This window comes from Dromaius novaehollandiae, chromosome 4 (assembly GCF_036370855.1).
Source record: "Dromaius novaehollandiae isolate bDroNov1 chromosome 4, bDroNov1.hap1, whole genome shotgun sequence".
NCBI lineage: Eukaryota > Metazoa > Chordata > Aves > Casuariiformes > Dromaiidae > Dromaius > Dromaius novaehollandiae.
Genome location: NC_088101.1, coordinates 68,090,977 through 68,102,245, shown reverse-complemented (window position 1 = coordinate 68,102,245; position 11,269 = coordinate 68,090,977). Strand labels below are relative to the sequence as shown.

General features: G+C 37.2%; 1 protein-coding gene across 1 annotated transcript; it reads left to right on the top strand.

The window, feature by feature from the left end:
* The first annotated feature begins 78 nt into the window (after positions 1-78).
* ZCCHC4 (zinc finger CCHC-type containing 4) lies at positions 79-11,135 on the top strand. The gene is made up of 13 exons (XM_026120514.2): positions 79-327; positions 549-667; positions 2,053-2,135; positions 2,838-3,113; positions 3,644-3,724; positions 4,034-4,106; positions 5,564-5,714; positions 6,203-6,303; positions 7,650-7,771; positions 8,449-8,524; positions 8,957-9,008; positions 9,443-9,587; positions 10,903-11,135. Exons 1-13 carry the CDS (start codon positions 177-179, stop codon positions 11,036-11,038), a joined length of 1,566 nt encoding a protein of 521 aa, XP_025976299.2. The 5' UTR covers positions 79-176; the 3' UTR covers positions 11,039-11,135.
* The last annotated feature ends 134 nt before the right edge of the window (positions 11,136-11,269 follow it).

The window sequence follows — 11,269 nt, the reverse complement described above, 5'->3', positions numbered from 1 at the left end:
CTCTGCCACGCCCCTCCGGCGCCGCGGCCCTGCGGGCTGCAGCGCTGCCGCCGGGTGTCGCCGCGGCGCGCTCCGCCACGGCAGGGGCCGCCTCGCCCCGCCCCTCTCCTTCCCTCCCTCCCCTTGGCGGCCGGGCGCGGGCCGTTGGCGAGGGCTGCCGGGACGGCGGCGGTGACATGGCGGCCAACGGCACTGGTGCCCCTGAGGGCTTGCGCGGCGCGGAGGCGGCAGCGGCGGGCCCGCGGCAGGAGCGGGCGGGCGCGGGCGCGGGCGCGGGCGGACTGGCCCTTCTCGGCGCCGCCCCCGGCGCTCCCAGCTGCCCGCACGGTGAGCCGGGCCGGGCCGGGCGGCGGGGAGGAGCGGGGCCGGGAGCTGTCGCCGTGCCGCTGAGCGTCTCCAGCTGCTTTCATGGCCTCCCCTGAAACGAGCGTTTTGTTTACCCTAGCCTGTGTCCGTGCTTGGTTCCGGGAGGCGACACTTGCAGTGGAGCTGTTAAAATAGATGTTTGCTGCCCGGCGCATCACGATGCATTTACGCTTGTCCTTTAGGTCCTGCTCTTCTGTTTGTAAAGATGAGCCAAGGAAAAGAAGAGGGAAGAAGGTTTTATGCTTGTTCAGCTTGCAGGGATAGGAAAGATTGTAACTTTTTCCAGTGGGAAGATGAGAAGGTAAGAGAGCAATGCCTAAGACTATGTTAAATATAAATAGTTAGGATTTTCTTTTCTCTTTACCAGAAAATTGAAGAGTTTTCTTTCTTTCTTTCTTTCTTTCTTTTTTTTTTTTTGGTGGTGGGGGAGTCTGGAAAACTGTCTTATAAACTTTCTCTCATATTTTGTATTTAGGTAGTAGGGCACTTATGTATGCCTGGAAAGCCTATTTGAAATATAACTTTCAGAGAAAGCCATGTATGTTTTCAGCAAAGCTGATATTTGTTACTGTATTATCAAAACATTAAGAATTCAAGTTAAAAGCTTGGCTAATACTATGGTGTGTTGAACGCACAAAGGTAATTCTTATTCCAGGAGTTTCCTATCTTCCATGGTCAAAACAGAGAGCACCTGGTGGATTTAGGCAGGCAGAGGGGTGTAAAAATTAGTGAGATGGCAGGGATCAGCCCGATACTTGGTAGTCTCAGAATATCTGCAGCACTTTCTCATCATCTAAAGAACTTTAGTCAGATAATTACAGGGCAGCAAATCTGGGACTGATGTGTGTTCATGGAAAGTTTGCCATTGCCCCCTGTTTTTTGTGTCACTTTTTCTGTTCCCTAAGTGAATACGTTGTGTTGTAGTTACTGTTCTCAGCAGGTTAGCTTGGGAATTTTATCAGGCTCTTAGGCCTTTCATCTCTATATGTGTTAGTTATTACTGATTGGTTCTCTAAAGTGAAAACAAGGTGGTTATTCACTGGTTTGTATAGACTGAGATAGTATTCCTGGTGAGATTTTGTTATGGGCATAACTTGTATCATAAAGTATTTTGTTACTTTGAGTTTCATTGTCTTCCCCTTTAAACAAGTGGGTTCCTTAAGTTTTGTCCAAATGTCTTGAACATCTGTTAACAATGAAACAAATAAGTATGTTTTATGGAAACAAAATAAGACTTAGAGAAGAGCTATTATGCTTTTGAAATAAATGCACTCAAAAGACTGGTGACATTTCCACTGTCATCAGTCATGCAGGATCAGATCGTAGTTCTTTAGAGGGAATGTAACTGCTGGCATGCATTAGTAGCAAGTACATCTCTTTTCATCATTTCAAGTTTTTTCCCAGAGTATTCTTGCAGTGGAAGAATTAAATTATTTTATTTATTATTATTTTGCATAGTTTGAATTCAGAATGAGAGACTTGTATTTTTATGTAGCATGCTGCTACTCTGCAGTCACACTTGTTCTCATGATTCAAGAATCAAAGGACTGTGAGAATTTTTCTAAGCAGAGTACCTGAAGCATGAGACCTTTGCACCTTTCTAATTTAATGTTGAGATTTAATCTACAACACAGAGCTGTATCTACTTGTTTTGTAACTGTGTGTATATATATGTAAATTTTACAGGTGTCAGAAACTAGGCTTGCAGCACGTGAAGAATGTAATAGAAATCGTCAGCCTTCTTTTACTCACAGACAAAATGTGGAAAGGTATTGTTACTAAACATTTTCTTCAGTTAAAACAGGCTAATGTAAGTTTAGGTACTGTGGATGTAGATACCATGTTTCAGGATTTCTTAAAATATGAAAACATGCCAAATGGACTTGGGAAAATGAGAACTGGTTGACTGCAAAGGGAAAATAACATGAAACATCCAATTAGATCATGGTATTTTCAACCTGGGAATTATATGGAGTTTTTTTGTACTTGTATTTCTTTTTATGTTGTGGCTCATAATGTGCTAACAGCAGGGCAATAGTAGTCTGAGTTCAAAAAATTATTCCTAATTTTCAGTGAACTGTGCAAAAATGACAGGCTATTACTTAACACTGCGCAAACAAGCAAAGGTAATACAGTAGCAAGTAATCTCTGAGTTTTGCGTGTAAGCATACAGGACTGCTTGCTGGTAGTGGATGTAGAGCTTTCACTCTATAATCCAGTAGTTTTATGGGGAGTCTCAACACATTTGTGTAGCATGTTACTTGCAGTCAGGGTAGGCTTTTTCGAAGTGTCTTTTGAATGTTTTTTCATAAATATTATTTCATTCACTTACAGTTGGTGGATTTTTGTAAGAGCAGCTTAAACTACATGCCTTTTAAATGTTCAAATTCTTACAAAATATGACCCTCTCCTTCATATCTTTTGTAGAGGGCTTTTCAAAATTTGTTCCTTATTGTCTTTTGTATTTAAAGGTACAAGAGTTTTGTTCTTCTGCCGCTATCAAAGAGGAAGTTTTGTCAGGAATGCCAGCAATTGCTATTGCCAGCTGAATGGGAAAAACACTGTGGTCACCAGTTCCTATGTGATATCTCCATTGCCCAGTTAAAAAGTCCCAGTCAACTTCTGTATCCGCTGGAGAATAAGAAAACAAATGCGCAGTATTTGTTTGCAGACAGAAGTTGCCATTTCCTGCTGGACCTTATTATTGCTTTAGGATTCAGACGAGTGCTCTCTGTTGGAACACCCAGGTATGTTAGTGGGGATTGTTACGTTTTCCAAATGATACTTGTCTCAAAACTGTGCAGCTCACTAATATTAAAATCATCTAGAATTTATTTAGAAGGGTTTTCTCCCTCAGTAAGAAGTTCACTAAGCTTTAATTGTTTGGGATTATCCAAGCAGCTAGTGGGATCTTGCTTTGATCTCATAAGATATACAAGAAGATTATACCTGCACTGCAATTTAAAAGAAATCTGCTAATTAAAATGTTCTGCTTTGTTTCTTGCAAAAGTGGCAAGGAGTTCCTTTGCTTATATATGATTTCTTTTCTTCACGATGGATCAAATAGTCTTCACTGACTTTCCTTTTTTTTAAGATGGATATGCTTATAACTCTGAATATTAGCCAAATGGAGTCATGCTGATATCATCAAAATTCTGGTTATTCTGTTTTCTGTATCTGGTTTTAATTTTAGTAAAATATCAGGCATTTGTGTCTTGCAAGACATTTTCTGAAGCTTATGACTATGTTAAATTTCTTTGCTTCAATTGTACTTTAGGCTTCATGAAATGATCCAATCTAAAGCATCACAAAAAGAAGATTTTAGTGTTAGAAGCCTTCTGCTAGATATTGATTTCAGGTAGGTTTTCTAAGCATATATCTGTCTGAAGAATATGTACAAAGTTTTCTGTTCCTATTTTTAAAGATAAATTGGTGTTTTTTTCACTTTCCTCGCTCTCTATCTGCCTTTCTACACATATTCATCCATGACAGCCAGTGTATGAGAAAAATATTTATACTTTATGGTTCCTGTTGTTAGTATGTGTTGTCAGTAATCAGAACCTAAAGGTGTTGCCTTTGTTAAGGCCTCATTTTAACTGTAAATGCCCTGTAGAGCAGACAAAAGGTTGTTTCTATTTTTCTATTACTTTAAAAATTTGCTTTACAGGTATTCACAGTTTTATACAGAGGATGAGTTCTGTCACTATAACATGTTTAATCATTATTTCTTTGGTGGAGAGGTAAGGCCAAATATTTCTTGATTATTTCATAATAAGTGCATGTTGTTAATGAAGAATTTTGTAAGAAAGTCATGGCTAATCTAGTAGGAAACAGCTGTCATGACATAAATCATCAATAGTACTATTCTTTTTGTTCCTACGACAGAATTAATTGTTTAATTCCGCCCACTTTTGCCTTTACAAGCCCAGTAGATGCCACAGAACTTGCTCATTGGTACTTGACGTGGGAGGGAAGAGGTATTCCTTCTTTATTCCAGGCAAGCAAAGTTAAAATATATTAACTTTGCTGATAAAAAATGAGGTTGAATTAGTGTCATTGGTGAAAAGCGTTGAATTTCTTGTTTCTTTGTAAATGGCATATCGAGTATTTGATTTTGAGTTTATTAGGAAATCTGCAACTGCAATGGGACATGTATTGTATGTGCTTATGGAGAATCATAGTGTAATTCAATTCCAAACATTCTTTTCAGAGCGTTTATCCCAGTAATGTACTCGATTGCTGTTTGTTCTTCCCCAGCTGTCGTTATTAAGCCATCACTAACTTGTGTAAAGTGTGCTTATTGTGATACTGTTCGCACTTTTTAGATAATTTTGAGATTTTTCTGTTCTAAAACCTCATTTCGAATGGGTTCTTGAAAACAGAAAAAAATTACCTAAAAGGGCTGGTCTGAAAGCCTTATCTTTGAATCTTTTTAATTCATCACTGTATTCAGATTTTATTTTATTCAATTAAAATGAAAGACCGTGTTCATCTGCATGATAGTACACTAGTTTTTTTTTTTTCCCAAGATGTGAAAAGTTGACAGCTGTGATGGCACTGTATCATTTAAGTAATTAAATTGTAGCACTTCAGAACATTTATATTGTAGAAAAAATCTATTTTTGGACTGCGAAAAAGTTGAAGCAATAGAAGAGGGAACACTGCAAGCTAAATTGGGATGATGGTAATTATGTAGCTTTAAAAATTATTTTTTAAAATAATAGAATCAAGATTGGATTACTAAAATTTGAACACTGTGTATTTTTCTAACCCATATGGATTGAATCGGTGTTCGGTGGACTGAAAGTTCTCCCATTACTTTCATAATGTTTTGTGGAATAAAACTAAAGGAAAAAGATATGAATCAAGTGTATTCTAAGCCTGAGCTCTGGTTTCTTGCTATAAGCAACCTCTTTTTTGTAACAAGTTAAATTTAGGACCCTTAGAAGATTATTTGGAAAGCTTGAACTGTATCTGTCCTTGATAAATCAGCTCTAACTGAACAGGGCAGTTGTTTTAAATGCTGCAGTTCTAGTGTGGTTTTTTTTTTCCCTGAAAGCCTACATTTGCCTACACAAGAAGAAAAAACCTACTTCTTCAAAGTTGTAACTACTAAAATAATCCTTTTATTGTCAAATACACTCTATTTACAGTTCCTGAATCTACATTTCTGGAAACTAATCTCTGTCTCTTACAGGCTGCACATGAAACTTGCAGGAAATTCTTGTATCAAGACAAAGGTGAAAGAGTCATTATGGTTACTGATCCCCCATTCGGAGGATTAGTGGAAGCACTGGCTTCTAGTTTTAAAAAGCTGATGACAATGTGGAGGGAGACAAAAAAAGAAGGTATTACAAGCAGATAGGTGGGTTGAGCTTGTAACATCACCTTAAGAAAAAGTACTTATTTAAAAGTCCCTAATTCTTGATATTCTAGTGAGTGTTAACACTTGTATTACAATTTCTAAAGATGAAATACCATATATTGGATTTACCCTCCTCATACTCTTAGTTAAGTAATACCTAATTCTCTGTTAAAATGTTTACAAATCCACTTTACAATTTACGTGGACTTTAAAGGGGGGGAAAAAACAAGCTATCAAACAAGTACCATTTCTTACCAACCTAGGCAGGTGAAACAAATGGTCTGAATTAACTTACTGCTCAGTGTATATATAGAATATGGCAACAACATTCTGTCACTCTGAAGTAACTAGTTCTTATGACCAGCATGATGTACATGCACACATTCATGCATTCAGAACAGTTACAGAAAAGTTGCATGCTTCATTTACAATATTTTTCTTTAAAGTACATCTGAGTCTCTTCATTTCTAGGTCATGACAACCAAGAGATGCCTGTGTTCTGGATATTTCCGTATTTCTTTGAGTCTCGCATTCTTGAGTTTTTCCCGAGCTTTAGTATGATGGATTATCAGGTACGACTAAGACCAGTGAATTTCCCATGCTTCAGTGCGAGGGGATTATCAGTGTCATCAAGGCCAGTGAATTTGCTAATTTGTGGTGTGCAGTGCAAACGAGAAAATAAATGGAAGTGGATCATAGATCCGCTTGTCTGTAGATGGTCTTTCTTCTTCAACTTTAATTCCCAATGTATGGGAGGCACTGCAAATCCTGTGATGCCGCTCATCATGTGAACTTTGGATTTTGTATTTGTATTCGTCATACTGTTGATGAACTGCAGCAGCATGACAGTTATTACTTACCTCTTTCTCACCTGTCTTTTGTCCATTCACTTGTTTATTCTAAAATATTTTCAGTGTGACAAAACTTGCTGTAATTTCAGCATGTGCATATTATTGTGGTGCTGAGAACTTGAAGAGAAGTGTTTTATTTTTCCCAAATGTTGAAATGTCAGTAGCCTGGTGGTAATACCCAGTCCTGATCAAAAAAAAGTTTAAGATGTTTCATCTCCAAAACTGTTGGGATTAGAGTGGAACTATAACAATAGAAATTTTTAGAATTGTGTAAAAAATGAAGCTGTTAAGGACTTAACATCATAACATATTTACTGAGTTGTTCTGTGGTTTCTGTTATTTATTACTGGCAGTATAACCTGTACTGTTAACATAAAGCCACTTCCTGTTACATATGTCAGGAAGTAAAGGGAGTTCTAGTGTAGTTCATTTGTTTCTGCCTTAAGTTTGACATGGGTGTTCCAGAAAACCTATCTGTATCTCATAGGATGGAAATTTGTAGAAGAAAATTGGAAACTTGTGTTAGGCCATAGACTCTGCATTCCTGCTAGTGTTCAGAGAGGAGAATTTTTGTGCCAAGGTCTTTGAGTGCAGTGGTGGAAGAAGCAGCACTAATTGGATTTGCAGGTCTTTAATTATTTTGAGATAGGTTAAGATGCATAACAACTCCTGTACTGCCAGACAGAACAAACAATATAGTTCTATTTTTTTTTTCATGGATTACTTTCTAACAGAACAAACACCTTGCTAATATAAAACAACTGCAATATCTCAGATATCTAGTGCAAAAGAGTAAAAAGGGAAAAGTAAAATATGGTAATTGTAGTGTTGGGAACTGGATTTCTGGAGTCTCGCCTGTTATTACGGTTGCACAAATTTAAAAATAAATGAGACCAAACACTTCCTGTAAAATTTGTACTCTTAAGTAGGGGTTAGTCTTTTATATAAAAAAATGAGAATTTCATAAAACATCTATAAAGAGAGTAAATGTGAAAAAGTTCTGTCCATGCTTAGCATTCAGTTTAAGACTTATTTTCCCCCCCCACCTTATTTTTCTTATTTTCTAGGTAGACTATGATAATCATGCACTTTATAAGCATGGCAAGACAGGTCGTAGACAGTCTCCTGTTCGTATCTTTACCAACATCATCCCAAGTATGATTGTACTTCCTGTTGAAGAGGGTTATAGGTAAGGTGTCTTTACTCAAGTGACTATGAGAGCGTGTTTTTAATTGGGGCATAAAGTCTCAAAATGATTTTGGGGTGGTGATGTTCAGTACTGCTATTGCCTAATTTTGGATGCAAGGCTCAATAGCAATTTCTACTGTCTCAGGCTAAGCTCCTGTGTTTTATAAACAAGGCATAGGAGAGTTGGGCATCTAAAGAGTTTTACATTAACTAGTGTGGAATGATGGGATTTTTCAGCTAGCCCATGGGAAATGTGCATGCCTGTGGGAGACAGAGATTTACATCTGTCTCTGATAATCATCTTGGTTGAGGCAGTAGTTCAGAACATGAACACTAAGAGAAGTTTTGGGGACAGGAGAATTTTACCAATGGAACTCAAGTAGCTGGGGTGGGGGTTTGGGGGTTTTTTTTTTTGGTTTTTTCTTGTTCGATTTGCTGGTGATAATATATATTGCTAATTTGAATTCAAGCATCGAATTTTACTATTTTGTACTTCACGTGTCTAAATGACTACGAGGCTCTGGACCTAAGTAGTTGTTGTATGAATCCAAAACATTATCTTTCATTTAGCAAAGTGATTTTGCAATCCTTACTCTTACTATTGAGACTGTATAAAATTCATTTAGGTAGCTTCTTGAGCAAATACTGAACCAGTATATTTGTAACTATTTTTTCCAGGTTTTGCACTATATGTCAGCGATATGTTAGCTCTGGTAACCAGCACTGTGAGATATGCAATTCATGTACATCAAAAGTAAGTATTTTGACTTCTTTCTGGATGGCAATTTTAGCAGTAGTCAAATAACTTCTGTAATTTTTCCCTGCTAAAAAACTGTTCTGGCATTCATTTCATTGGAAAACCCTAGGCAACTCAATTCAGGCATCTTTTTATTAACTTCACAGGACATCATTCATGACATTTGGGGTTTTTTTGTTGACACACACCTTTTTTTCTTATGTTTGGGAAGTTGAAGAACTAGCTAACTTCAAAATGTAACCGTTCTGCTGTGGTTTTCACAGATTCTCAAGGCTTTTGTTTTTACACTCCCTAAAATGTGTATGTTGCTTCTGTAAATAAATGGGAACATGTATCACTAGCTCAGTTTTGAGAGAATCAATGTTTTTATTTGTTTGGGTGTCTTTTCGAAAGAAAAAAACAATGCATTTATTCATCTTTTATTTGCAGGATGGTAGACGATGGAAGCATTGTGCTCTTTGCAACAAATGTGTAAAACCCTGTAAGTACAGAAAAATACTTTTCTAAGGAATAGTACGCTTACTGTTTAAGATATAATGCAAAAAAACTCAGATGACAAACCAGAAAATATATTATAGAAGAAATAAAATGTAATCATTTAGAACACAGAGAATAAAGGAAAAAATCTCAATTTCACACAAATTGTCAGTAAATAACTTGGTTGGGTAGGTTTCCACTGTGTGGAAATGCGATAAATAACAGGAGTTAAGTCAAGGCATAGTAAATTCCACATATATTTGTTATGGAACAGCTTGCATATTTTGATTTATTGTATAGGAGTTTCCTAATTTTGTAAGCTTTTTAATGAGAATTTTATAAGCACATAGGCAATTGCTGTAAGTTATTTAAAGCTTGATTTCAAAATGATCATTATAAGCCTTTTCAAGATCATAAATCCTGTTATGCATTTTACAGCTTGGTTTCACTGTAACAACTGCAACTGCTGTGCTCTTCAAGACCATGTTTGTGAGAGGACTGAAGCTGGCTGTTTTGTTTGTGGCAAAGCAGGTCATAAACGCAGTACCTGTCCCAGTCTCTCCCTCACTAAAACAGCTCGCCAGTAAGTTTGATATTGCATTAATATAATTAAAGATAGCTTTCAGATATGGGAGGTGATTCTTATTTCATGAAAATGGTTGTAGGAAGAGGGATTTTAGAATTTGTATGCTGATACTGGCTTTCACTGTTGTCCATTTGCTGCATTGTTGCAGAGGTTCTGTGAGAAATATGTCAACTGGAGGAGCTTATGATAAAAAGCAGCATGATTTAGGCAGGTCGCTTACTATGTGTCTCAATTCCCTAACTGTAAAAATAGTGGCTTTTCTTTCAAAATGGATTTGTATGGCTTCAACACTTGGTGAATACTGCAGTGCATAGGAGGTACCTCTGTCAAGAAGATTCAAAATTAGTCTGAAGTAATCAAACACTTCTAACTCCTCACCAGAGGGCAGGGAAAGCAGTCAATACTTTGTTTTTCTTGATCCCTGTCTGTTTTGCTCATTGTAGCATCTTTTACTGTTCCATCTGGTACTTCAGGTGCCCTCTGTGGTAGGGCCTAAATCTCCAGCCTGTAAGATCTTATTGATGGGGGGCATGTTAAGTACTTCTATTAGTACTTTTTAAACTTTCTCTCTAGAATGCATTGGTTTGTTTGTAATTCCTGACTCAAATGGATGGAGCAGTAGAAATAAGTCTTGCTTCTCAAAAGATGTACCTCTGTTCCATGGAGAGATTTGGATAGTTAACTTACTGGATCAGCTTTAGGAGGTTTGCCAGGTACCTGGCTGGGTACCAACTGGACTACAGGCGTATTGCTTATGTCCTGCTACGACATTACTCTGAGTTCTGGTTATAGAGTAGTAGAGCTAAAATATAGCTGTGTGTATATATGTGTGTATATGCACACACACACACATATATATTTTCGTCTCTCCTTTTTAAAATCCTTCCCTTAACAGTGCTTTCTTTGTTTAAAAGGGTAAAAAGGACACTAAAAGAAAATAGTGAAACCTTATCTGTTTCTTCAGTTAGGCATATTTTGTATGGCGATGGTTTAGTCCTTTCAGGCCATCAGTTATTTTCTGTGATAAACATAAATCAGCAGAGGAGCTTAGTTAGGTTTCTTTTTGTAGTTAAAACATCTGTAAATGTTTCATTCATTAAAATTATACAGTGTGTTCTGTTATGAAATACATCTTTGCCAGAGGCAGAAAACAATTCATTGTGTCATAAATTCATTATAAAATGGAAAGTCCCTTGTACTTTTTGTGACAGTACTTCTGAGTTCATATACACATATGGACAGATTATTAAATAAAGCAAATGCAGATGTACGTTGTCTGCTTTAATCTGTGCATTTCTTTCTTGCTTTACAGAACTGACAAAAAGAAAAGGCAGAAAACTCCAAAGAAGGTAAAGATGGGGATCTGTAAAAAATCAGCTATGAAGCATGCAATATTCTTCAGGAAAAGAATAAAGAATAAGAAAAAGAGGTGCAACCTTCCTTGTTGATACATTGTTACCCAGAGGATTTTTTTGTAGCCTGCTTTGATTCCATTTTCTGACACTTAATGTTCAAAATAAAACCTGATCGAATTAAAAGTGACAATCCTTTTATGTTCTACATCATTACTGGAAAAAATGCACTATAAACAGCTCTCTTACCATGTATTTGCCTAATGTGACAATGTTGTGTCTGCCTGGGATTAGCTATTTGTCTCATTTAGCTGGAGTCTGTAGGCA

Bases quoted from the DNA above. Each gene is read 5' to 3' on its own strand.
- ZCCHC4 (XM_026120514.2), top strand. From the start codon at position 177: ATGGCGGCCAACGGCACTGGTGCCCCTGAGGGCTTGCGCGGCGCGGAG. The intron at 3,114-3,643 runs GTATGTTAGTGG...ATTGTACTTTAG, and splicing joins CTCTCTGTTGGAACACCCAG to GCTTCATGAAATGATCCAAT. The intron at 9,009-9,442 runs GTAAGTACAGAA...TGCATTTTACAG, and splicing joins CAACAAATGTGTAAAACCCT to CTTGGTTTCACTGTAACAAC.